Source organism: Anser brachyrhynchus (genome assembly GCF_964034855.1).
Source record: "Anser brachyrhynchus genome assembly, chromosome: 5".
Classification (NCBI taxonomy): domain Eukaryota; kingdom Metazoa; phylum Chordata; class Aves; order Anseriformes; family Anatidae; genus Anser; species Anser brachyrhynchus.
This window is the reverse complement of record NC_137699.1, coordinates 19,725,896-19,753,765: the sequence shown is the minus strand read 5'-3', so window position 1 is coordinate 19,753,765 and position 27,870 is coordinate 19,725,896. Positions and strand designations below refer to the sequence as shown.

At 43.3% G+C, this 27,870-nt stretch overlaps 1 protein-coding gene across 6 annotated transcripts in view; it reads left to right on the top strand.

Moving 5' to 3' along the window:
• Nucleotides 1–27,870, top strand: part of TSPAN4 (tetraspanin 4) — a 407,111-nt gene that overhangs the window by 164,171 nt on the left and 215,070 nt on the right. For 5 of the 6 annotated variants that reach the window (XM_080593874.1, XM_080593879.1, XM_080593872.1 and 2 more), the window contains exon 3: nt 10,957–11,006. Coding sequence is in view for 1 of the 6 variants with exons in the window: in XM_080593872.1 (XP_080449998.1) it covers nt 10,957–11,006 (50 nt within the window). In the remaining 5 variants the exon portion in view is untranslated. Of the gene's footprint in view, nt 1–10,956; nt 11,007–15,015; nt 15,127–27,870 lie in introns of all 6 variants that reach the window. The other variant, XM_080593877.1, reaches the window with a different exon arrangement.

The window sequence follows — 27,870 nt, the reverse complement described above, 5'->3', positions numbered from 1 at the left end:
AGCAGCTGGTGTGCCCCTGAATCCTGGACAGGATATTTGTCTCTGATATTGAAGCCACGGAGCTCTGCCTGTGTGAACACAATTCCAGTTGTTCCTGAATGCCCTAGCAGTGTGTCAGAGTTAGGTAAATAAGCTAACTACATTAATTGCTCCTACGTCCCTCGAGTGCTTCCACTTTGTGGGTTTTACAGTAATGTTAATGTATTGTAATCCATTATTATCTGCAAAATTAAAATTTTCTTCCTTTGCATGCATCTGCCAGTGTTAATTCAGTAGCCCTAATAAACGCATTAGAAGAGGGAAGAAATACGCAAAAGCAGGATCCCTCTGGGACTGTATAATTTCACTTTTACTCATGACTCTTCATGCTGGGTTGGATGAAAATAAACAGTGTAAATATGCATGCAGCTAAAGTGAGACTACAAAGCAAAGTCGTAAAACCCTTTTGTAGCTGTTACACTTGCATTTATTATAGAAATAGAAAGAATGAGACTAGATAAATGCAGTGATGAGCTGAAAGCAGGTTTCAAACTTGCGCTGAAGGAATGGGTCTTATGGAGAAGCCCTGAGCGGTGTCATGCACTGGAAGGGGAAACGACCCAGCGGGGCACACCAGGTCAGTCACTGTTATTGGGGAAAATGATAAACGGTCAGAAAGCTGAGACTCATCGAGGCCAGAAGGGAAGACCCAGAGGAGCTGGTGTGTAGACACCGCATCTGCGTAAGAAAAATGTGGCTGCATGAGCAGATGAAGCTTTACAAGACCAGTAATTTTTACCTTATGCTTTATCGCTGTTTGGGAGTTGGCCAATACTTGGTATGGGTTTCTCCTGTTAATTTTAAGAAGGCATTGGGTGATAGCAGACACTTAGGTACTTGGTTGCCTAACTTCAAAGGCATGTGGCGTAGGGGGCAACCAGGGTGAGTCAGAGAAGGGTTTATGGAAATCCAAGCAGTGTGAAAGATAAAATCAGGATAGGAGTGAGTGAAAAAGAAGGGAAGAAAGGGAAGGGGAGCAGATATTTGGGAAGTGTTACATTCAAAAGCTTTTCTGCGAGGCTGAGCTCAGGCAGGAATAGGAGAGGCTGAACTCCCTGGGGTGGAAGAAATGTTTGAAAGCGGTGTGGACATCCAGGAGAAGCCAGGAAGATGGCAGTATATAGGGAGTGTAAAGGGAAGCCATGGAAGAAATGTGTGGCAGAAGCAACAAATGTGCTTAATTCCAGTTGTTGGTGTTGCACTGTGTCCTGCTGGGCCTTCCATGGAGTTTCAGAGAAGATGCTGGCTCAGCACCTTACAAGTAGCAAGTGACACGTCTGACAATCACAACCCAGCCTAACAGGGGACCTTCTGGCTTCTCAGCCGTAGAGGGAGCTGCAGGGACCCTCGCAGGCAGAAGCTCCAGCAGCAGGCAGTGTGTAGGTCAGGTAGGAAACTGGCCTTTCCCCGTGGGTAGGACGTGACAAATGTCCTGTTGTTTCAATGCGATAATCATCTGCCCTTGGTCTAATCACTGTAATTAGTCCTGCTGTGCTGGCTGGTGATGCCCCATGGGACGTGCTTCAAAAATGTCCTCCTGGTAGGTGCCTGGAGGGCACTGGGTTTGGGAGTAAAGAACAATAACGCTGTTATTGTTATCTGCAGTGACAAGAGGGATCGCAGCAAAGGAGGCAGTTGCTGAGTGGATCTTTCAGCAGTCACAATAAAAAGAAATACGTGCAGAAATGTGGGTGAAGGTTATGAAAGGAACAAGACTATTGTACTTGACCAGATGGATGCATTTATACTGGGGCAAGTTAGCCCTTGTTGGGTTATTTATCCTGAGGTTTCTGCCTTCAGCATTTGTTTTGGAGGAAGAGTTTAATTCTTCAGCTGCTGGGGTACTTACAAATCCAGGAGCAGGCCTGTAAAGTTCAGTGATAGAGCTTTTATGCAGACATAAAGCAATTGTGGTGAAATAAAGAAGGTTTTTTAATATCATGAGGCTTAAAAATGTGTACGGCCCACAAAGCCGTACAAATCCCTCGTGGTTTTCTAACATGCAGCAGTATTGGGCTCTGCAGAATAAATGGAGCTAATCGTTTCTAGAAGCTGGTCTGATCCATTGCTCGAGAAGCTGAGAGCCGGGGCTTGTTCCCTTGAGTCAATTGTAAGTCCTTTCTTCTGTCTTAAAATGCTAATAAACAGAGCTGGGGAATTTCATGGGTGTTTGTAAAGCTTTGTGATTTGCTGCAATGAAAGATTGTCCTTTACAAAGTACACGGTGTTATTCGTAGACTCCTGTGGGGTAGAGTGCCCTCCTTTTGTGTGTATTGGACTTAAGGGCTGAATAGTAATTGTTGGGCTTGAATATTTACAGTTAGTTGTGGAAGAAGAATGGTACAATAGATAAGTTTTCCATTAGTGTAGGTAAAGAAACAGATGTGCATTTAGTGAACATAAATACGTATTTGCCAGTCTTTCAAGAATTAAGAAAAATGGTATTAAAGTAGAACAAAGCAACTTTTACTAACAATAAATAGAGCTTCTCTGTAGAAGTAAGATAAATATCAGAAAACAAATAACTATGAAGCCCCTCAAAAAAGCCGTGCTGTAGGAATACACACACACTTTGCTACTCATGCCCTACATTCATTAAAAAGCATCAAACGCTGCTAATGTGCTTTCAGCAACATCTGTTTCCTGAGCTCTCATTAATAGATGCTGATCTACATTTAGTTACATTATTTCTTCTGTTCAGAACCCTCAGTTTTCTGCTCCTTTGAAGAGCATGCTAGCAATATTTTTGGTTCGGTACTTCATCGAGCTGTAGTTTCTCTTCCCCTCCCACTGCCTTGTACACACAGTGCAAAATGTTTCCTGCAAGTTCAACAACTGTGCTCGTTTATGTGCAGACTGAAGAGTTTAGTGAGCAGAGGAAGTGCTTTTAAAAAGGAGCTCTGATTTTTAAAAGTAACTGCAAAAACGACAGCAAGATGGCCCATATCTATCGTCCCAATAATTTGTTGTTTTAGCCAGGAAAAAAAAAAGAAACATATTCTCATCTTTTAGTACATTAGGCAAGTTTGATACTAACGTAGTTCCGATGAAATCAGTAGCAACACGGTGCTGTAAAATAAGTATAACATAATGGAAACAAGTACAGTGGTCCTAGTTGCCAATTCAAAGAGCTAAACTTTTTGTGTGAGCAGTACGTTTGGTATTTTTGGTCCGTGATTTGAGAGTATTTTGTATTTAAAACTTTAGAGTACTATAAAACCACTGTGACTTTTCCTAACTTCGGCATTGCAGAGAGCTAATGCTGGTATCTAATTGATGACTTGGACACCGCTACATTTTCATTATATATACACACCGTCACTGGTGCCTTATCTGTAAGAGTAATTTTGGCAATAAGCATTAAGTGATATCATCACTCTTCCAAATAGTCTCGGGAGAAGCCAAAAGATGATGTCATGTCTAAGCAGTCCTCTAATCCTGGAAATATTTTTAATGTCCTGATTTACATGTGTGAAGAATCCCAGTCTACACTGAAGATGTATTTTTTCTCGTGTGCTGTCAATTTTTCAAGTTCAGCAGTAGAAATTAGTAATTTTCAAGGAAAATTATGCATTCTTTAAATCAATCTCTGTATATGTGGATACATACGTAGATCCAGCTGAATGTATGTGCATATGTATGGTTTAGTTTTTATCAGTCAGATGTTTTATGTATGTGTCCCAGTCCTAGAAAAAAAAATAGGCCAGATTGTATCAGAAAGGTTTCTTGGATTGAGTGGGCTATGTTGTGATTTGCTTATTTATTAGAACTTTTCTATACCAATAGCAGCCTTAACACATTGCATTTCTGCTGCCAAAAAATGTTTTTGCTGAAAGAGTTGTTTGTTGGTTTTAATTCTATGAACTGGTATAAATCCTACCAGCAAAAGACAATGGCACTGCTATAGTCTGCACCTATAATATGAGAATTAGCTGCTTCGGTTGTACCAAGGTGGTTGTGCTTACAGAGTGATACCAGCAAGCCATTTCTGAAGCAGACCTTGCCTGAGGCATGTGCTTTATTTTACATACTGTGAATGGTTTCATTGATTTGGGAAATTACTTGTAAGACAAAATTTTGGCCCATACATCCCACAGACTTCAGTGGAGCTAGAAGCCACCCAAGGGGTATAAAGCATTTTCAAACTCGGGACTAGAGCTGATTGAATCCCTGAGGCTATGACAGAGGTAGAAATTGAACTTCTGATATTGAAGAAGAGGTGAGAGAGGCTTGTGGTTAAACTGTGGAAAATATAGCAACGATATTGATATTTCAGCGATGTTGAAAGAGAAGGGAATGAACAGAGGCTTGCGTAGTAAGAAATAGCATTGCCAAAGGGGATGGTCTAGGAAAATAAATGGCCATTAAAGTGGCATTTTGGATAAATAGCAGTGGAACAAGATTGCATTTGTCAAGAGAGTTTTATCTCTGTCGATGATACGATGCTATGGCTGGCCCATTAGTGATGCTGTGTGGGAAGCGTCTGCCTGTCTGCCGTGCTGAGGTATAGCTTAGATACAAGATATAAGAATGAGCAGTGAGCTTCAAGATGAAGATGATACTCGAGTTATGGGCTGGTACAACAGGAAGATGTTGTTATTGCTCACAAATCGTTAGGAAAAAAGATAATGGGTGGGAGAGGCTTGGGGAGAAAATTAAGATATCTGCTTTAGCCATGATGAGTTTGTGGTAATTGCTAAGCACACATCAAAATATAAGCAAACAAGCTGGGATTCACATTTGAACAGAAGGTGTGGTATTTTGTAAGTCATCAGACTAGCTGAATTTTGTTTGCAGATGAGATAAAATGTGGAAGGAAAAGAGAAGGAACGAAAAGGACAGAGGCTAATGGAATTACAGAAGAAAATTGAAACGTATGGAGCTTGAGAGTTCAGCAGAGGACATACTGAAGGAGTGTTTAGAAAACTAGAAGGATTCAGGAAATGGGATCTCAGAAGCCATGAAAAGAAACAGCTCAACAGCAGGAGCATGGCCAAAGCTACTGAAGGGCCTAACTAAGAAGTCATAGAGGTGTTGGTAAAAGTGGCTTCCCTTGACTCTGAGAGTGTAAAAAGATGTTTCTAGGCTGGATTTGTTTGAAAAGAATGCCGAATGGTAGCAAGCTCAGATTGGTTTATGTATTCTGGCATGGATTTTTCAAGATGGCAGGAACTGGTGTCTTTGCATTGTGAAGGGCAGAGTTAGAAGAAGGAAAAAGCTGGCTTTGGGGGAGGTTTGAGAACAAGAAGAGATCACCCTGAAACATGAAGTAGGTTAGAGTTGGAGACCCTTCTCATGCGATCATCAGTGAGTGATCCCCTGAGCAAGAAGATTAATGACTCAAACTGTAAACTAGACTTTCACTTGGGCTACTGTTTTAACGCTATGGTCTACAATTTATCTCTGAGGAGATCTTGGCTCAATGAATTTGACTAGTCTTTGTGATCTGTTTGAGTGAACATGTGTGTGACTCTGGGTGCATTTAGAAAACTTATATTCTGGCATTTGGCAGCTGTGATGACCGTGTACTTGAGACCCTGCAGGCTGAAACAGGGTAAGAGCAGTATCTTCCTGATGTCATCCATCAGATATTGCATGGGACAGGCAGAGCTGCTGTAAATGCCACATGAAGCTCGCGGGAATTATTCCATCCCTTTCTAGTATCTTGGGTATGCGTTCATGCCTTAGATGAAAATGCGTGTCCTGCGTCCCGGGAGACACATGCGCCCAGTTCTTCAAGGCCACTTTCACAATCCCTTGAGCAGTATTGCTGGTGCATGTTAGATTGCTTCTTTTGTTGATGTTGTCCTATTTAAAATATGTTTTACAGTGATTTAACCAAAATTTTCATCACTTCAAAATATTTGGCTTGCTGTGTTCAGACAGGCCAACTGAGGCATTGCGTTAATCCTGATGCAGATGGGGACTTGTGCTAATTAGTTGAAACCACTCATAACACCATTCAACACGTGTTTTGTTCCATTTCGTTTTCTTGAAGTGAAGGCTGTCCTGAAGTTGTTGAAAGTGAAGTAGATGGCAAGAGCTTGCTGCTGATGTGCACCACTGTGTAAATGCAGCAACTGCGCTCTCCTCTGGCTGAGCATACTCAACGCCCGTTAGCGTTAATGGGACTTGTGCCTGTGCTTGGAGTACAATGTACCCTATAGCCTCTGGGTAATAGAAACCCTTATCTTGCATTTCCATATTGCTGCGTGGAACAAAAGCCATTGTACAAACAAATCCACCCCATCCCTCCATGGGTGTTTTTGCTTGCTTCTCTCTTCATGAGAGCTAATTTGCAATGAGACAACTGAAGGCTGACAAAAGAGCTTTGTTACTTTCTGATAGCTTAAAGAGACACAAGGAGAGACTTCTTGACATGCTGCCATCGCTGCCCAGACCTTTTCTAAGCTTTATCTTCTCCAGATGCAGTCTGTGAGGTAAAAGTCACCTCTCCTAAAAATGCCATATGCTTTCCATAGAATGGGGTCTCTACCCCCAGTTAGATTGTGGCTCCTGATTTATGAAAATGTCACCGTCTCCAGGTGGCTTCAGACAGCTCTGAATTCTGAAAAGCTGTGATAAGTACTGGTATCAGCAGAGAAACCAACCTGAGCACTTACCAGCCCCACGTTTCTGTTTGCTGCCCCACCACTTGTATCGGGATGACTGTCAGTGGGGCATTGTGAAACTAGAACATCAGAATGGTGGAGACTCAGAAACATGGCAGAAAACATGCCCTTGTCTGGAGGGGAAGGGAAGTCTTCTGGTCTTAAAGTGACCCAGTTTATAATGTGGCTACACAGGCCTTTATATGGGCTTAATTAAGGTGCAGCACAGGGAAGATAATGAAGGAGCAGGGACTTAAGGCAGCTTCATAGTGTCCTTAGACAAACAGCAGAACAAGAGACAGCTGAATTTACCATAGTGCTCTTTAATTCCTTTGGGGGGCTTCTGCTGGCATCATAAACCTTGTGAACCACCTTATTCAGAAGTCAGTTTATTGCAGGTACCAAAGCATGCATGTAAAATCTTAATCCCTTTGCCTGTCTGGTACTGTGGCTTGAAAAAACAAACAAACAAAACAAAAAAAAAACCACCACCACCAGCAAAACCTAGAAGTCCCTGTGACAAAAGCTTTGTAATTCATGGATGAGGCTGCAGAAGTTGCCAATGTCTGAAAATGAAAATTCTTGGAGGGAATTGCTCTGGAGGAAGTCTCTTTTCCTTTATGTAAGGAAATCAACCCCTCAGTGATTATGCACTTGGTGTGGATGTGATTCCTCCCCTTTCTTCTCTATGTTGACACATTCTGGGGACTGATAGGTACCACTTGTTCATCCTTTTAATATCAAGGTATGCATTACACTGACCACTGGTTTTCAGAATGAGGGGAGAAAGGGGGAAAAAGGAAATATTTCTCTTGTAAATGTTGCTATGGGAAAGAGCCATTATGAGTGTCATAAGACAATGTAAACAGGCAAAATGTGGCAGTGGTCATCCACTCTCTTCTCCCAAAACATATGTCACAACATCTGTGTTAGCAAGCAGTGGGGCACAGTAGTAGATCTATGCAGCAGGACAGTCAGCGTTGAAGACCTGATGGACCACATTTGGTGCATTTAGTTTAGACTAACTCTAGTCTAGTCTAGTCAATGCCCGTTAGCATCTGGAATGCATTCAGCATACTCCTGAGGCTCATCCTCGGGTTTCATTTCATCCAAAAGAAGTCAGTCCCCTCTGTGCACTGAGACGTGCCCTAGGCTGACACCCAACAGGTAAAAACTGGAGATGACTGCAAAGTGTCCCTTCTTTTCTGAACTGAAACAGTAACACAGGTTTTTTAATACATATTTGGTGAAGGTATTAACTCTGATAACTTTTAAGCTTACAGCCATCCGTTCGTGACAGTCACCTTAGCAGGTGAGGAGAATGAGCATCACTAGAAGTCCACAAAAGCACAGGCAGCTTCAAAAGTGTCAGTTACTCTTTGTGAACAGTGAAATCAACCTCCACAGAACTATATGCTGCCTATCAATTCTGGTATCCAAGCTACCCAACCCTATTCCTAAAGCATAAGAGAAAGAAAATAGGATTATACTGACTTTACAGATTAGTTTGGAAGCAGAGAGAGTGTCAGTTAAATGATTCACCCAAAGTTAGAGAAGTAGCTTTTGTCAGAGCCAGGATTTGAATCATAATCATCTGAATCTCAGCCTGGTGCTTTAGCCACCAAAGTGGAGTGTTGCTCTGGAGAAGAAAAGCCTGCAGTCAGACTGAAATGCCATCACTCAGTCACAGTTGCTGCTTTGGGGAAGTGACTGGCCAGAAAAATGAGTGTTAGCCAAATGTTTCTCATTTTTGTGTTTGTGTGAGAGAAGCTGTACATGCTCTAATTTGGTAAAAATGCAACTTCATTTCTTAATTAGAAGTTGTTGTTATCTAAAAACTTTGCAGCACTCCCACATGTCTCCTGACAGCTTGGGCTGCATGGCACAGACAAGCTAGGATGGCTTTAAATGTCAAAATATGCTTTTCATTCTTGTGTGTATATATATATCAACGCATTATCAAGTAAAATAAAACCCTGCAGTGTGACAGATTACGTTTCTTTAATTGCCATCACTCTTCAGATGAATTTATGGCTGTCAAGGGAAATTTGCACTTCTAGAAATGTTGGAAACCTGAATCATCTAGGCTGAAAAGCAGGCCGGGCCTTGCTCTGCATACCTCTTGCTGGAACGGTGCTGGAAGTGGCTGAGCTGATTTGGATACATTTGGTTTTGAATGCTTTCTCTTGCTTTGCTAATTATATACCAAGCTGTATTTCGTGCAGATCTCTGACTATCTTCCTCAGCTTTTGAATTCTGTAATACAAGGAAAGTTGGTGTGTTTTCCAGGTCCAAAATTTGCTCTTGTTCTACTTTAGGACAAGATGCGTCCAAAAGTAATTTCAGTTTGTAAAATCTTTTCTCTGATTGGTGACTTTTGTACAATTATCAAGTTTGTTAAGAAGTTAAGAATAAAAAGAATATTTTCTGCGCAAGTTAAAACCTTTACAGTGCCAAAATAATTACTAGAAAAATATAACTCTTGTGTGTGTATTTTCTGTTGTAAAACCTGTAACCAGTAGGGTAGTACATCGTTCCTGCTTATGAAATTGAGGATGTATAAGCAATCTGAAAAGTCAGTGTCTCTTTAAAGTATAACATACTTAGAATTGCTCCAGCCAAAATTGACAGGTGGATTCCACTTCAGTCTTTACAGTTTGTGTTCGTGCACGTGTGGGCATTAATTCTATCATCGTGTTTCTCTTCTGAAGATAAGCATGCTCAGATAAAAAAAGTAAAGGGTGTCTAGAGGTTTGTGGGGGCAGAGGGCTGACTAATAACAACAGGATGGTTTGTCATAGAGAAGGTAGAAGAACAAGACTTGACAGTATCTGCCCTGGGGTACCTCCCCATTTGGGCAGCTTCTGAGGGAAAGGGGTTTAGTGTGGACAATGTCTGAGCAGGGGTGTGTAACATGAAGTCCCACAGTAATACTGGGATGCAAAATAGCTACAGTGGGCAGTAAAAAAGGGCTTTACAAGATGTCATCAGTCAACGGTATGTCTAACCTGCACACCTGAAGGAGGTGGATGTTTAGGTGAGTACTGTGTAGTCCCCTAATTCGAACAGCTTGAGGAGAATAGCAGAAGTTCTTTTCTCTGCTTCACTGTGCATTGGACAACAGTATGACAGCTATGTCTGACTGGAATGTCATGCTTCCCAAGGTTAAAATATCCTTAACCAAAGGCAGGAGAGCAGGGAAGTTGTGTTTGCGAGCTCAGCTGATGGCTGTCAGCCATGACGCTCTTCTTGCCTGGCCCTTCAGTTACTTCCCTGCTAGGCCGGGCCCCGAGCTGGCCACACGTGTGGTCCTTTGAGCTTTTTGTAGGGACAAAGGGGAATTCTGCTTCCTGCAGCTTTCTCTTGGCAGGGCCTGTGGCCTCTGTTGGTGGATGGCCTTGCTGTGTGGGCCCCCCCTGCTGTGTGGGCCCTGGCCTGCCACGGGGGTACAGCCCCACGCGTGGCCCTGCGATACAGGGATCCCCCTCCCAGCCCCACAGCTCCCCGTGGTGCTCCCTCTGCCCTCCCTCAGAGAAACCTGGTCCCAGGGGCCCCGATCTACCTGTTCTGTTTAATTTTAGTTTCTAGGAATTGTGTCTTAAAGAGTGGGAAGCTTTTCTAACTGATAAGTCTACGTGTGCCACGCAAAATGGAGAAAGGGCTCCAAAACCTCTGAGTGGGAAAAGCGACACTTGAATGCTTTTCCTTTTAATGAAGTGTTTCAGAGCACGTTTGGGACTTTGACTTCTGTTTTCATGAAGAGATGTGTTTTTTTTGTGGTAAATATCTGCTAATTTTGAAACAAGCTGTATCATATTTTCCCTCTTCTCTTTTTGATTTGTGTTTTCTGTTGTTTAGCACATGGGGAGAGAAAGATTTGTGCCAAAGAGGCTTTCATTCAGGGATGTGGCCTAATTAAATAAGTCTCCAAAATAAAGGCGATCGATAAGAAAGTGATGGCCTTTGGGTGTCCCACACCTTTTGCGGGAGGCATGGAGGCACCGACTCCCCACCCTACCTGGGGTTTACGCTCTGTCTACAGCTGTAGGACACAGCAAAAATGTAGTTGCAGTTATTGTCAAAGAGAGCTGGAAATGGCAGTATTCTACATGTAAAGTCAGACTGGGGGCTGGGTCCAAATGGTCATAACTTCTCCGAGTATTTTTCACATCAACGTGGATATTCAGCTGAACAAATCTTAAGCATATGTTCTGGCCACGTCAGAAGTTTTATTTGTCATTTTAATTTAATTTCTTATTTTTGGTGTCTTATATTTATGTTTTCCCATCTCTCTCTTCTTTTACAGAGGCTTCCGTAGAACGTATTGCAAGGCATAAGCAAGCAGCAGAAGCAGAGGTGAGTATCTTCCATTCCTTTTGATAATGTATGTTTTTCTAGTGCTGTCTTGATTTGGATGTTTGTTTTCCTCATTATTGCTTGTTTGGGATAATGCATAGTTATCAGAACCATCTGTATTGTGGCATGCCAAGGTGATGGAAAGGTATCTCCTTTACAAAGGCAGCCCAGCATCAGAAAATAGATGCTTCCCATTTTGTAGAAGCTGCAGGTTACATGAGATCTTATGTTTTACCAAAGCATGCCTGTATTAACTAGGCGTCTGTAAATATTTCAGATGAATCTATAGGGAAAGCATGGATATTCATGAATTGTATTTTTCCATAAGGAAAACAAACAAACATGGATCAGCTGTTGACGGTTCTGGGAACATAGTGGTATCACACCATTGTCACCTGGCTGCCAATGTCTGATTGTAGAATGAAGAGCATGTTTCCAGGCTTGATACAATGTTGTGAGGGATCTTTGAGATGGGAAACCTAGAACTGATGGTATTACTAGGCTTTGTGGTACTGCATCATGTGTTTATTAAGCAACATAAAGAGACGTGTGAACATTATCTATAGGTATACTGTAACTAAGTTGCTACCAGGAACCACTGAAGGATGTGAGAAGGGGAGCTAGAGAACAAATAGAGGCAAACTGAAACAAAGATGACTTGTCTGATGCCTTAACCATAAATGTCGGCAATGACTTTTAGCTAGGCAGAGATCTACAACTGCTATTCCAGACAGCCTTTCTCCCATCCTTCTAAGGTGTTTAATTTTGAGTTTTATTTATTATTGAGCATCCTTTTATGTGCTGTGTAGATCTAAGGTCTTATATTGTCATTGGCGGGTCCCAGTGGGGTCATTAAAGGCACCAACCTTGACACTATTTTATTTATTTATTAATTAATTAATTTATTTTTGTAATGACTTAATTAACAAAGCTCAGACTCTGGAAGCCTTAAAATCATATGGCCAGTGTGCGAGCTGGGCCTCTGCCTTGAGAGATGCTGTTTAAATGGCAGTTGCAGGTAAGGAATTGCAGGCAGACAGCAATGGCGCACCAGTGTAGCCTCAAGTCTCCTTTAAAAGGCAACTCAGCCAAGCCTGATCTTTGCTGCTGCAGATGTACCCCATTAGTCAGGGATTGTTGTATTTTCTGTCTTTTGGCTTTCCTGGATTCATTTACCTGTTTAGATACTCTGTTGCCTTCAGAGAAAATCTGTGAATTAGGGGCCACAGGTAGAATTGCCTTTATCCTGTGCTGCAGTTCCAGATGCAGATGGATGCCCTCCATGCACTTACAGTAGCAGCCAAGCAAACTGGTAGGTCACAACACTCTTCTCCAGCCTAAAATGAAAAAGGAGTGACTAGCCTTAATTAAAATGCAACCATAACCTCTAATACTGTAGCATTAATAGTGGTGCTGTCCTTGACCAAAATAGTTGTTAAATGGGGAGTAAAAACCTTTCCATGTTGCCAAAGTCGTAATGAAAACGGTGGAGCTGTCATAAATATGATGTTCTCAGCTAAAATGATTATGGCTTAACAATTTTCCAATGCATTGCATTGGGTTATTTCCAGCACATTGAGATCTTAGCATTGTAAAGGTTTAATACAATATCTTGACGGTGAGTTGTTATCTGTGCTGGAGGAAAAGGTAGGCAGTGTTTGTGAAATCCACTCACAGTCTTTATCCACCTTCTTGATGTTGCTTGCATGCTCATTTGTTGTCATTATTCCATGTGTCTAACTCTCTCAAGAAACACTTGATCCAGTGTTTGGCTGTGGATTGCAAATTCAGTTGCTGGTGTGATGGAAACTGCGTGAACCTAACGATAGTCATAGCCTTTAAATACACAGGCTGCATCCTCAGCCAGGATAAATCCATGGCAGTTCACGGAAGAGGCTGGAGCTGGGCCAGTCTGTGGTGCTTGAGTAGCACAGTGATGCATCTTTGATGCAAATTACTACTTTTAGGAAAGACTAGGAAAGTCTTGTCTCAGTAGCAGAAGCTTTAGCAGTGGATGGCTCCAGCTTTCGTTAATTGATGATTCTGTTTCTTATTGCTCCAGGATAGGGTTTGAACATTCCTTCGTGTGTTCCCTAGGGGGATTCCTAGTGGGCTTCATAAGTGAAGGGAGAAACAAGCATGTTTGAAAGTTCTTCTGCTAGCCTGCGAAAATATTACCCTCTTTTTCATGTTTGCGTATTTTTGGAGTAAAGGAAGAACACCAATTCATTTCTTCTGAGGCCAAGAACCACACTGAAGTTAGGGTGGCATTAAGAGCCTGCTGATGAGTATATGACTATATGGGACCTCCCAGAAACAGTGGGCTGCAAATATGGAATAGCGCTTGCTTGTTTATCTGATAGTAAAGAGAGCTCTTTGCTCTAGAGGAGCATTCCCATTTGCAGTTACTTAGTGTACCAGGAAATGTCCTTCACATCTGTAGGTGTCCTTTGCATCTCAGTTGAGGGAAAAAAAGTAAGGTAACCTTGGCTAGCCTCATGAGACAGCAGTACAGAGGCCCTGGTTGTCACCTCTTGTTTCGTGGGGTTGTGTATGAGATGGGGCTCTTTGTTTTCTTCGTTCACTGTGTGCTGAAGAGCCTTTCTGCATAGATTACCGTTATGAAGAAATAGTTATAATAAAGTATTTTCTGCACTCGTGACCCCCCCCCCCCCCCCCCCCCCCCCCCCGACAAGATAGACCGCACAAGCTAAAGAAATTGGTTGGTATATTTGTGTTATTGCCTCTTAGTCAGTGGCTTTTTCCAAGCATGTAAGTGAGCTAGGTACATAATGCCTTTGGAATCCCTGTGCTAGTGATAGTGCTCACTGCTGACACCTTAGCAGTTGTGTGTTGGTTGCTTTGATGGACTAAAAACATACGTGAGGGAAGATTTTTCTTGGGGGATATTAAGTTTTAGTAAATCAACTGATTACTCCTAGAGAGAACAGACAAGTTTGGAGAACCAGTAAACTTGAGGTAAATCCTGTTAGTGGAGTAACTGTGATAGGAGCGCTTTCAGATGTTGTGTCCTAAGAACACTTGGATCCAGGTGCTAAATGCTCAGCACAAAGGGGTGTGTGCATACATACATACACGTATTAAAAAAAACCACACACACACAAAAAAGCTAATTATTTATATTACTGTCCTGTTAGGATTATATTTGGTCCTCTATTTCTTCCCATTTTGTGTTCTAACAAACTGGACTAGGAGTAGTTACATGAATGTAGTAACACAGGCGCTATGACGTTCCTTGTTTGTATATACATTTTTACAGAGATTGCTGACATTTTAGCTCTAGATGTAGGAGAGTGAAATAAAGAGAAGAGGCAAGGGAAAAGATGGAGAGAGAAAAACAGGCAGTGATCCAAGAAATAATTTAGGGGAAGGCATCTGCAAGAATTTCTGAAAGAAAACCCCAATTTTTGATGTATTTTGCATTATCTGACAAGTGACATATAAGAAACCAAAATTAAAGGTAAACACATGGGAAGTGGGCTTCAGCTCTGAACTTAGTGTTGGCATTTTCTGTTGCTGATTTGACATTTTATTGTTGCAGGGAATTTGATGTTGTTTTTGAGAGTAGAATTAAGCTTTCCTGCTAAGATCCGGAACAGCACCACACACGCCCCCCTCAGGTTTCATTGATAAACAATTCTTTAGTACACACAAAAATGAGCACCCTTAATATTCCAGGCACATCCAGTTTTGATAGATGCACCTTTTTTGGTGACAAATTCAGATGATTTATATATTAAAGAGATGTGTTGCAGTGTCTTCAGTTCATGAAGGCAGACAGTTCTGAGTTGGAACAATGTCGGCCCCCTGTCCTTTTCCAACAGCAGCTCAGAGCAAGTGCCTTAAGAAATGGTAAAAGAAACATGACAACATACAGTGTTAATTCTTGACTGCACTTAGAAGCCATCGAGCCATATTACAGCGTAAGTGCAAGCCCCGGGCAGAGGCTGCCACTTACTACTTCCAGTTTTCCTCCTCTTTGAAACAGGAGGAACTGCAAACATTGCAGCTTGAGCTTTTCCCTTGTTTGCATCAGTGCGGATGAAATCAGTTCTTGGCCGCTGCCCCATTGTGTAAGCCTCGCGCCCCTGTGGAGCAGGTAAGACCTCTCAAGGTGCTGGTCGTAGCATTGCGATGGCACGAGCGCACATGAAGCCTGCACTTAGCAGCTGTCCTGCCTTGTGATTCAAGCCTGGCTCTGGGTAGCTGTACAGCTGTTTCTCTCTCTCATGTCTGTGCGTTTTGGATGGAAAGCGATGACAGCTTTTTATGACTACTAGCTCCTGAGGCTGCCGAAGAAGAAATAAGCTCGTGGTTGTGGGTGTCCTGTCTGCATTCAAGTGCAAAAGGTGTATCAGAAAGTTAGCTTGGGACTGAAGTTGGAAATTCACTTCCTTTTTCAGAATCTTTTTCCCCTCCTTCCTGTGCAATCTCCCCTGAATGGTGCTGGAACGTGAGGGCAGTTACATCAGCTGAAAGGTTTTCCCCTCGCTTTCTGTTTAAGCGAGATTTGAGCCTGGCTGTACTTCTTGAAGAGTGAAAGAAAGACGTAGACATGCCTCTCAGTTTCTGCTTTATACCTGCTGTTTTAAATAATTTGATATTCTCCCTGAACACTGAAACTAAAATTGATAAATTGGTTTCCGATTCCTTTTTCTGTTAGTCTTCAGGTGCACAGACTTAAACAGTCTGATTGACTGATTGATTAATCAACACCAATGATCAATAGTTTCATCAGAGCTTTTTTCCTGTAAGCATATAGGATCTTTATGAAAAAGTGATTAATGAGTTGGGATTAGACCTGAAAATGTCTTAAAAGATACCTTGCATGGTACTAATTCTCAAGTGAGATGAGTAGTCTGGATTTTCTAAAAGGAAAAAAAAAAAAAACCTACAGGATGGTGGAAGTTGACACTGTTGCTACTTTTTTCATTTGTTTCTTCTTCTTCCTCCTTATATGTTAAATCCTCTCTGGTAATTGTCATGGTGACTGCTACATTACTTTTGTTGGCTTCTTTTGATACCCAAAAAATTGTGGTTTTGTGTAGGTGTGTTTGTGCTTTTTTTTTTTTTTGACCACTGATCCCAAGCCACTTCCATAAGGGATAAAATCAAGGACAGAGGGGAAAAGATTGGCTTTTAAAAGAAAAGATGTAAGCAACTATTTTAAACTCTTCATTTAGAAACAAATCAGCAAATGTTGAGGCCCTCACAGATGGCCTCAAATTGCTAATCCCAGTTTGATCAGTCTTTCAGCATGTCTGTATGAACTGCTGAGCGCAGGTGAGAGAATGGTGAATAGTTTCCTAACTGAAGTTGGCAGTCTCCAAGGGAACATGGTTAAAAAATCATGGAGGTGATCTCAGCTCTTCACCTTTTGGTTTTCACAAAGTTTGAAGCTTGCGAAATAAGGTAGTGAAGGCAGGAGGGATTATCAGACAGCCTAAGGTTTTTATTAATGTAGTTCTTTTTTTCTTCCTTTGAATTCTATTTGGCAGTATGCAATGAGAACTGTAAATATTCTGTTGGAAAGGAAAGGGGCTTATAGCAGTCTCTTTCTCTTATTTGTGAGAGCCAGTAATTTAAGGCACTGTCTGTTCATATCGGGTAATTATTTAGCAGGTAGGCAAGATGGACTTGTTAACTTTTAGGTGGAAAGCGGTAGAATATGTGAAGGTACTTGCGCAGGGCTTTTGTTAACTAGTCTTATTCTCCCTTGGCCTTTTGTAGCTGATTGGGCTTCTAGTGTCTTGCTGCAAATGAAAGGCAGTTCTGGAGAGTCAGCTCATTGCAGAAATAGCAGAAGGCTGTTGACTGAGAATAATCTCTTACAGAGACACGAATTCACAGTAACAGCATTTCTTCCGCTTTATTTCCCACAGCGCTAGGCTAAAGTGGCTCAGCCTTCTGGACATTACAAGCTTGTGTTGCTCCTTTATTTATTTAACACCTTTCCTGAACTTCAGGTTGATGTCAGATCTGGCTGTCTTAAGGCATGTTTCGTGTTCTTGCACACACTTCAATTACAGCCTTCTCGTTCCCCAAGAGGCCCGCTTCATTGCTAATTTCCTTGTGCTCCCCCTACACTTTTTTAATAGATTCTCTGAGCACAGAAGAGCAAAGGATAGATTCCCAGCACGAGGTCTTGCTTAAAAGGGCCACGTTCTCCAGAGCTGCACAATCAGTCTGCGTGATGCTAGAGGTGCTCTGTGGTTGATCAGAGAATAGTCCTGGGGTTGCTCTGTTACCTCTCCATGAACAGAACGTCTCCAGAACACCGCTGGCCGCAGCTTTGGGTTTATCTGGTCAAGAATCTGTCTTTGAGCTGCACGTGGCATTAGGGTTGCTGTAGGGTATGTGTGTACTGCGGGTTACGATGCAGCTGCTCTTTGAAGGAATCTCGTAAGGGTCGCTGCCCCTAACATACACTAGGAAACTGGCGGGTTATGGCGTCTGCTGCTTAATGGTGATCTTACGGCTTCCTGTGAACCTGGCAGTCTCGCTTTTTTTGTGCTGTTTCTTGTCATCTTGAAAACTCCACACAGGAGGGACTTTTTTATTGTAAGTCTTGTTACTGTTGAGCTGCTAATTCTTCCCTAAGCCTCCCGATGCTTCCACAGGTTAAGGACTACTAACGACTGACTGCTGTCGGGACATCTGTCGGCTTGTGTCTTGCCTCTTGCAGTTTAACTGTATATTTCTGAGAAATGCCTGCAGTTCTTTTTCGTTGTTTAAATCTAGACATGAACAAGGGAAGTCGGTGAGTCTGATGGTTCTTCGAGAATTGGGCCTGTTACGTATGGCCAGCTATTCACTTGTTTCTGGACTGTTCTCTTCCAAAGTGCATGTGTATTGTCTTGGTTATAGTTGGCTGTGCAGAAATCTGATTAGTTTTTTATGCAAAAATCTGGTTATTTCTTTTCTGTTCTTTATCCCTCTACTGTAAGACTAGATGGTATTTTTTCTTTCTGAAGTACACTCGTAAAATCCTTTCAGTTGACAACAGTTTAGTTTTAAGAGTTTCTAGTGGTTAGTATCTCTAATCTTAAAATTAGTTCAGGTGTCTAGTTCTGGTTTGATGCTAATTATTAATTAAAGACAAATTCAATATTTCTGGATATTCTCTATAAAAAAACTATTGTTTGTTTTGTGGATTTTGGGGGATTTTGGCAAATTGCCTTGGCTTTGTGGTTTTCCTTAATACTAAAGATTAGATATGTAGTGATTTATTCGTGTCTGCAATCTGTAAGTCAAATATGCTACTACGTATTTGTTAAATGTGGGCTGGGGTTGGTGGTGTACAAGACGAACCGTATAGATAGTCATTGCTCTGAGCTAATCTTATCTTCTGAAGTGAAGCATTTCCGAGGAATTTCTAATTTTGACAACTGGGATCAAATGTCTGACTTCTGAGGGCTGACAATAATGCCAGGGGCTGAGCTGCTTTGTCCTGTTGATAGCAACTGCGCAGCTCAAAAACCACACCGAATGCCAGGGAACCACGCATCTTAGCTGCTCGGGTCCAGGGCGTGTGTGTTTAGGGTAAGGCGTTAGCTTTACAAGTCTATGGGACAGAAATGCTGCGGCTGCTCAGGGGTAAAAATAGTTCTGGGCTTTCAATGGCTGCATTCCACGGCTGGAGCCTGAAATCATGAATCAGGGTTCAGCTCTTGGGCTGCGCGAGACCGCCGGCAGGAGCTCCACGGCCGGACGCGGGAGGGGAGCAGCTAGCTGAGATGAGGCCGAGCCCAGCGCCGCTGATACTCTGGGAGGGACCCGTGCTGCTTGTACACTCTCAGCAAGGTATTGTACGCTCGTATTTTGATTTCCAGCAGGAGCTTAGTTGCTTGAGTGTGAATAATTAAAAATCTGCTGAACCGTGCAAAATTTCTCACTAAACCAAAGATGACTTTAGAAAAAGTGTCTCTTCTGTGCAAATTCAGCTTCACAGAGACTTGCAGCTTCGCACGTTACGAGCTTCCTGGGACCTGGGATGATGTATTTTGGTTGGAAGGGTTTGCTGCTCGTTCCCACCTGAATGCTGCTTTGTGCGAGGGTTTGTCCTTGATTTTTGGATGGCAGGTGTTTTTTTGTTTTTTTTTTTTTTGCTTCATTTCAAAAATTTTCTAGCCTAGAAATTCCACCTGGGAATTTAGATTCATAGTTAGGACTCTTCCAAAGTCTTCCTGAAAGAGTGCTTTTTAAAAATGGTATTTAATACATGGATGCTTAACTCAAAGCTCTCTCTAAAGCTTCAAGCTGAGTGAGTGTTGTGGCGTGGGATCTGTGTAGGTTTAAATCCCTTTCTGACAGAGTTCAGATGATCATTTAAAGTAGTTTAAAACCCACCACAATTTCATGAAAGAGAGCATTTTGTACTTAGAGTAAGGACTTCTTGTTCAAAGTGTTGTTAGGATGCTGCTAAAGCTTTTGTGACCAACAATACCTTTAAAGGTGTTTTTTTTTGCTTGCTTTTTTGGTCTCTGGCACATTTCAAATATGTATCCTTCAGGCCATCGCTAGCGGGACTTCGAGAACTTGATGTTTGTGCCTTTTTTGACATGCCCTGTGAGCTGAATAACTGTTTGATCCTCCTTCCAGAGGGAATTGCTCAGTTTCGAGTCTCTAGAAGTTACCCACGCCAGCCAGACGTGCAGGTGTCTGTCCCATCAGTGCCCAGAGCAGCACAGCTCCATGCCCGCTCACCTCCAGCCATGCACAGCATCACACTTCCTTCCCTGAACATTGCTGATATTCAGAGGAGGGGACACTGCTTTGTCATGCAGCCCCCATGCTGCGAGGCTCATCTCTACCATAAGCCAAGTGAATTTGGGAAATCTCACATGGAAAAACAACCCTGTAAAAAGTGAGAGTGTTGCTCCAAGATGAGGAGAAATGTTGGAGGAATCAACGTAGTTCCATGCCATAAGCTGAGTGAGGTGTTAGATGCAGATAAAGGATGAATAGCAGAAATTGGGAACTGTAAAATCTATATGGTTTTACTTTACTTGAGACGTCTGAGTGTGTGAGGCACTGGGCTGGGTGCAGGGCCTGGATTATATTTCAGCCTTGCTGACAAAACTTAGTCGTCTGACAGTCTGCTTTCTTTTCAGTTCCCAATCTATGTAATGAGGATGTTTTTACAACAGAGACGTTGTGGGAATAAAATCTCCTTGTCATGAATGTACGTGCTAATAACGTTTTTACCCCTTGAGAGCTGCCAAAGTATCTGCTGGTGCACCACTCCTGGGAGGCACATCCCACTTCTGAAGCAGGAATTTTGTGTTCTTCTCACTAAAGTGATTTTACAGAAAGCAAATGTGGACTGCAGGCAGTTTAAAGGATGTTCCCAGAGTTGTATAAAGTCCGAGGACAGGAATAGATACAGTAATCCTGCCTCCCCGTGTCCTATGTGCTGCCCTCGCTGCGTGCTCCCCTTTTGGGACGTTCAGTAAGAGTTAGAAATATGTTGCAGGACATTAGGCCGGTCATCAGCACAGTACAAAAATAGTTGAATGGGTATTTTAAAGAAGTGACATGGCAAAACTGGTGGTGTAATTTTACCAATAGCAGAGCTGCCTAAAATAACAAGAACATGAGAAAGTCCTTTCCAACTGCAGCACTTCAGATAATGCCATTTTTTCCTACAGTGAATGAAGCAATGAGAGGTATCTAAAGTATTCAGTCGGTGGTCCCAGATATTATGTGCTTTTTGTGTTAGGAATTAAAACACTGCGAGCTATCTGCCAGAGTTGTCAGCGGAGGTGAATGAAGATTCGGATGTTTGCCCAAGCTGTCCAAATTTAATTATCCTGTGAAACCTCATTAGAGATGAACTGCACCTGTGATACTAGGAGGGAAGGAATATGAAGGTAGTTTAGACTGATTCATAACTCAATTTCAAAAATACTCTCTTAGAATCTGAAAGTTCTTGCTTCCCTACGTGGCTTGCTATGCACAGTGTTCAGTCCTGATCGGATTTTGTGAGGGCTGGGAGACGGAGAAGATGCACTTGATGGCTAAAATGATCTGGACAAATTGGAGATACAATGCAATACGTCTCACTTGAGAAATAATCAGCTGCACAGGTACAAATAGGCCTGCAGAAGATCTGGGGGTTATGGTGGATCAGAAGGTGAATTTAAGTCAGGGATGTTGAGTTGTTTGAAAAAGCAGAGCCATCTTGCAGCGCCTCAGCAGAGCGTTTCGCTCATGAGACCTGAGAAATGATCCATCCTTTGGCACCTATACAGCCTCAGCGGGATGTAGTGGAGCTTTCGGGAACTGCAGATGAAAGATGTGGATCAACAGGAGAAGGAAACACAAGTGCAGTGAGAATGATCAGGACCTAAATAACAAAATCTAACCGGGAAGACTGCGTGAGTTGGAGTTCTTCAGTAAAGACATTTAACGATACTTTACAAACTTGTAAGTGGCTGCTGGTAAAGAGGAAGGGAAGAGCTCGTTGTAGGCATGGGCTAAGGAGTTACAGACTTCAGTCACAGAACGAAATATCTGAGGTTGGTAGTAGTTAAACTTCCCAGCATTAGTGTAGCACTAAAATAGATAGGGGAAACTTCAGCCTCCCCCATGGGCAGCCACTGAGAACAGATGAAGCCAATGTCAGTCGAGCCTGACTTAGATATAATAACCTGTACTGCCCTTGTCTGTGTGGTCGTCTCTCCCAGTTCTGCTATTCTGTAATTCTTTAATTGTGCATGATTATAGGTTTGAGTTGGAAACTGATGTCCTTAATCCTCTGCAAAAGGCAAGGTGCTCGGTGCTCCCTGGACAACCAGTTCTTGCAGCTAGGGCTGATGCAATTATCTAGCATTACCTGTTATTTAGGTGAGGCTGTGCATTGAATGTTGTGTTCAGCTTGGGGCCCCTCGCTACAAGAAGGACATCGAGTGTGTCCAAAAAGGGCAACGAAGCTGGTGAGAGGTCTGGAGAACAGGTCTTATGGGGAGCAGCTGCGGGAGCTGGGGTTGTTTAGCCTGGAGAAGAGGAGGCTCGGGGGAGACCTTGTTGTACTTTGCAATGACCTTAAAGGAGGTTGTAGCGAGGTGCAGTTCGAGCTCTTCTCCCAAGCACCAAGTGATGAGATGAGGGGAAATGGCCTCAAGGTGTGCCAGGGGAGGTTAAGGTTGGGAATTTCCCGAGCCACGTGTTGCTGGAGGCTGGGATTTTATTCCCTGGAGGCTGCTGCTATGTTTGTGCCCTGTTCTTATACCGTTGGTACTTGCAACTGATGTCTGCCAGAGGCCAAAGGCAGAGCCGGGCCCAAAATTTATTGGAGGAGGGTGTTCTCTTTCTGAAGTCTCCAGTGCATAGCCTGTGGAGGCTTCCACATGCCTGACAGTCAGCACATTTAAAATAGCCTCCTGCCTGTCCGGATCGCAGAGGAGCCTTGAGCAGGCCTGCTTCTGTTCCCATCTGAGAAGCGTTGTGTCAGCGCTCCCACTTTAATCAGGGAGGTGCAGGGGAACAGCTGGGGCAGAGCGCAAAGAGGCAGCAAAAATGTGCTCGCAGGCCTCCGGCATTCTCGTGGCTCCGCTGGGAATTTCAGGGCACGTGCTTCCTACATTATGTCCAGCCAGAACGGTGCTGTGAAGTGTCAGGTCTTTGCCATCGAGGATAGCTTAGGAAACCCCATCATGAAAGACATCTGTATGCATCTCCTTTCTGAGTATGAAGCCTGGCACAGTCTGTAGGAGGAATTGTAAATAGCCAAGAGGTATGGGAGCAAGGTCAGATAAAAACTGCACTAATGCTATGCGTCAGTTTTTTTCTCTCACAAAATTGTCCTCTCTTTGGCAAGATGATATTATGAATGATCCTGAAATAATTCCTGTAGCTGACATGCTGCCATCCTGTTAGGATTATGCGTTAGGAGGACATAACTCTGTGGGATTGATTTGCCAGGAGGTGGCACACAGGCTCTTGATGCTTTTCTGCCGACAAGCTATTCTCTGCCAACAGTAAACCACTGTGTTGACAAGAGCAGGCTACAAATTTTACCTGTGGGGCAAACAACTCACTGTGTTGTCAGAATAGGATTGAGGACATCGGCAGGGGCTGCCTGGTAAGAGACCTCGAGGCTGGGAAAGGCCATACCGTGAGCTGAGCACCTCTGGTTGGGTTCAGCTGGTTACAGATGGTGGTCAACCTGCTGGAGCACGCTGTGAGGAGGAACGTTCCTGGCAGGCAGCGAGCAGATAGATAGCAAAACAGAAATTGGGTAGAATAATGTGCACGTGGGAAGTCCTTAGACCAACAGTGCAAGCTGATGGGGAAGAGAGACTTTCAGCTCTGTCGCATGGTGCACCGCTCTCAGTGAGCAGAGAGACTCGTTAGATTTGGGAGGTACTGTGGTACCTAATTCTTCTGTTAGGCAGCTGAAAATGTGTAAACAAGTCTGGAGCAAAGCTATATGAAGCAAGAGTCCTTTGTGGGTTGGCCACATTGTAGGGCAGATGTACTACAATAATGGTGAGGAATCATTATTTTAGAAGCTGCCATTAAATACAAGCTGAAGAACTGTTTATTTGTGAAACCCTCCTCAGAACTCTGTCCTTGTCTCTCTAGGTATTGTCTCTCTTCTCTGTCCTGCTTCTCTAACACCGAGCCTTTTAGGGCAAAGCAAAAGCATCCCTTAATCTAAAGACCCTGAACAAAGATTCCTCGAGTTAAAGTTGTGAAAACAAAACATCACTTTAACATTTCTTCAGCAGGTTTCACTGCAGATGATTCCCAAATCATTTTATCAGTGTTCTGAATACTGACTTCACTGAATTTTATCAGTATTCTGAAGCAGTAGCAGTGTCAGAGGGGGGCTGTATTTCATAGGCGTGACACAAAATGTTTGCATTGACCCAACTAATCCCTTGCTCTCTGCTGGCCATTGGCCAATACTGCATAGCTCAGGAGCCCCTCATTTTCTGGTTGGTTTCTCTCATCTTCTAGAAATAAATTCTAAATCTTGTTTAACGTAAGTGTGAATGTTCTCACGAGCCGTATAGAAGTCGGGCCCTACTAGGTCTCGGAAAGGAAGGTCCTTGTTTGTGATCAGGTGGTAAAAGGAGCCAGAACAGTTGCGCAAGAGGAAATTTATCCCTTGCAGAACTTGGAGCAGCCTTCAAGCTGATTTAAGTTGTGCTGTCTGAATTAGTACCTGCCATGGGCTCTCATCACAGACTTGACACAACCCACGTGAAGAGCACATCCTCCTGTGGCCAGCCCGCCTCTCCCTGCCTCTCTCTGCACTGCCTAAGCCAGAACGGTGCAGGCTGCGACGGGATGTGCCTGATGCCAGCAAATCCCCAGCTTTGTTCTGATAGCAGCTTTGTGTACTCTGGAAAATGCAGTCAGATGAGGAGCTGAATAACTGTTGCTGTCATGTGCCCACCTTAAAGAAAATTCGCCCTAAGGTTATTAAAAATAAATAACATAAAGCATCTTTACTCAGTGCTTTTCACTCCCTTGATAGTTATTGTGGAAGCAATAAATGTGCCCTCAGGGTTTGCTATATATATTGGGTGTTGCATATAGCTTATAATGAATATTCTAGTGGCTATTCTATTGTAGTTATTTCTGAAGTCCCAACCAGAGTGGGAGATTTGTCTGCAGGATGTCGTCCTTGGTGCGCACTAATTCCTCCTGAACTTTTGATCTGCTTTGCTGAAACAGAATTTCCCTGAAGAATAATTTGCCTTCCTGAGATTGAACTAATCCACGAATGTGAGAGCCCAGAGCACAACTCAGCTGTAATAATAGTCAGTTATTATTGTGAAATACATATCACTGTTTGTTTGTTTGTTTTCTTGTTTTCTTCCTTGAGCTTAATTCAATGATGTTTTGAATATAGCAAATTTCCACTCAGAATGAAAACAGCTTCTCTCAGTGATACATAAGGGAATTCTTGCTTATATTCTCTGTCTCGTTACTAGTATTTCTGCAAAGTTTATTTGGAATTGCTTGTGCCCTGAAGCAATTTTACTGATGCCTATACCAAAGCAAAAAATCATTGGTCAAACGAGAGGAAAAATACACGTTGGTACAGCGACATATCTGTGGTGTTATCACCTGCTTTATGGAGAAATGCCTTTTAGTTCATCTTGTACATCTGTATCCTTAGCAGCAGGTGCCACTGCCAGACAATTCATCAAAGTTCCCGTGACTGCCGAGACACGCTGAAGCTGCGCCTGTCGCGGGAGCACGCTGTGCTGACAAACAGGCTGCCAAGGCGGACTTCCCAGCTCCTCTGCCTTGAGGATTAAATGTAAAAGCCAAGAAAGCGTTCTCTCCCCGTGATGGAGAGCGAACGTGGGACACCTTGTCTCAGCAGGAGACGGGAGCACAAGTTCACCGAAGGGGCCATCTGGTAGCTGGGTTGGCATACACTTGCAGGAAGGTTGGGGGTGAGAAGCGAGCAGGGATTTTTCCAGCTGAAATGCCGGCTTAGTCACGCTGTCAGCAGAGGCTGGACAGTTGCATTCTTCTCATGGCAGGCGGCTTAAAAAGCAGCTCATGCTGGTTCGCAGATCATACCGAGCAACTGCACCGCTCTGCCCCACCAAGGGTTTGGCTTTTCCTGCCCGTACCTGCTGATGCCTACTGACTGGCGAGCAGCAAGGTTTGCGGAGGTTTTACATCTGTCCGACATTTTGCCTCACGCTGACGAGACTGGCACAGAGACCAGGGGAAACCAAGAATTTGTAGACGTGTGGCTGCATCCGAAGTAGACAGGTTTGGGAGGAGGGAGCCTGGAGCTGGAGCAAACAAACCCCAGGAGCACGTGTGCTAGTGCTAAAAGCACAAATGGCTAAGGAGGCTGTTCTGGGGCACAAGAAGGTGGAGATGTTAGCAAAAGTAACCTACAGGAGAAGAAGGTGCAGAGCAAGCAGTATTAGAATGAACATCAAGAAATCACCATCAATAGCATCATGGAGAGGAGCAGAACTGATCGCAAGGATGAGTGGAGGCATGCCCATGTGCACTGCCCTCGTGGTTAGAGGTACAGAGCCGGGGGGATCCTCACGCCGAGGCTGAAGCACGCTCGGGAGCTGGGAGGCTGCGTCCCTCCCTCTCACGTGCAGCCACGCATGTACGGAGATTGTGTCCTGGGAAGGACAGCCGAGCTGCCTTTTCCTTACCTCAGCGCTTTTACGTTCAAAGAGCAGCAGCAGTGAGACAATTGGAGAAGTTGAGCGTGAGCAAAATGGGCTTCATGGCGGGATAGTGATGCTGGGCAGCTCCGGGAGTGACAGACTTAGAGGACTGCAGGACAAAAGTGACCGTGAAACGCTGAGCTCTCGCAAGTGTTTTAGGGCACCAAAAGCTAAGATCCAAAGCACAGGCATGTATTTAGAAATACAATTAAAAATGCAGGCCTGCAGTGTGATCGCATTAGTAAACTATGCAACGATTAAATTAACCTTCATAGAAAATATGTAAGCGGTTCTGCCATGTGCCCTGTGCAAGGCCGTAGCTGAATTGCGAGTCAGCTTTAGTCTCAGGGCACCAGATTTAAATCCTACAGCCTAGCTCAATTGCTGTTCTTAGCCAAGCATTTCAGAGAAATGTTGCAGTGATGCCAGCGCAATGTTCTCTTCATTGTCCCTTGTATGATCTTGCCTGGTCCTATCTGAAATAGCAAAGTGTGGGTAATATCTATGGAAATTGTTCGGTTTATTGATTTTTACATGCCCTAAAGTGAAAGGGCCATCAGCACAATAACTCGGATTTATGAAACAAAGATTTGAATTCTAATTTGTTCAATATTTTAGAAAAGCGCTATTTTCATTTTCAAGGCTGACTTCTGACTTTGTTTGGAGCACAGCATCCCCCACGGAATTAACTTTTATTTCCTCATTTCTTTGTGATTTTAAGTAGTTTGAGGTGGTTTGATGCTTACGTGTTCATGTTTCAGAGAAAGTTTCCCAGGACCACAATCCCAAATTGTTGTTTTCCATCAAGTGCCACAAGCTCCTTCATTTGGCATTTATATACCCGCTGGTAGCACGTGAGCTTTAGAGCAGTTCACCTTTTCACGTCTCCTTTCTTTTCCAGCAAAGTTTTGGCTCCTGCTTCATGTCGTCAGCTATAACGAGTTAAGAATTTTTTAGATGATGTGTGTGTTACAAATTCTTCTGAATATTTTCATTGCGTTTCAGTTTTTTCCTACATCGGATTATATGGGAATGCTGACAGGCTGACAGAGCTTAAAGAGCTTTCATTTTCCTCTAAACGGAGTCGTATGGCCAAATAAAGTAGCGTAAACAATTTGAAATGCAGGAAGCAGAGTACGGCTCAGAGATGGAAATTCGGTTCTCTGGTAGAATTTAAATAAACAACACCACCACCAGCAAAGTCCTGTAATCTAGTTCACACGAGCGCAGCAGATGTTTGGCAGGATACAGCATGGTGGGTTTGCAGTCTCTGCTTATCACAGAACCAGGGCTGTATGCATCACTGCCGCATGCTTCTCTTTTCCCTTCATCCTAGGGAAACTAATCTTGTGGAGAAAAGGAAAGTGGGAGGAGGAAATGTATCATTCCAGCACAGGCTGGACACAGTTGCTCCGCTTGATGTTTGTTAGCGGAGGCTGGGCTGGGAGATGGCTGGTATCTTGCAGCCAGCCCATTGCAGATAGGAATTTCAATGTCTGGTCTGTCTTTTAGTGTAGATGTTTTCTTGTTTTGTTTTGAATGTATATGAATTATGAGACTATCTACTTCGACAGACTCAGACGCTGAAATGTTTGGGACTGCAGCGTCTCTCTTTGTGTGGCATATACAAGTGGCTCTCCAGCCGTAACTTCTGTTTTGTCTTCAATGAAGAC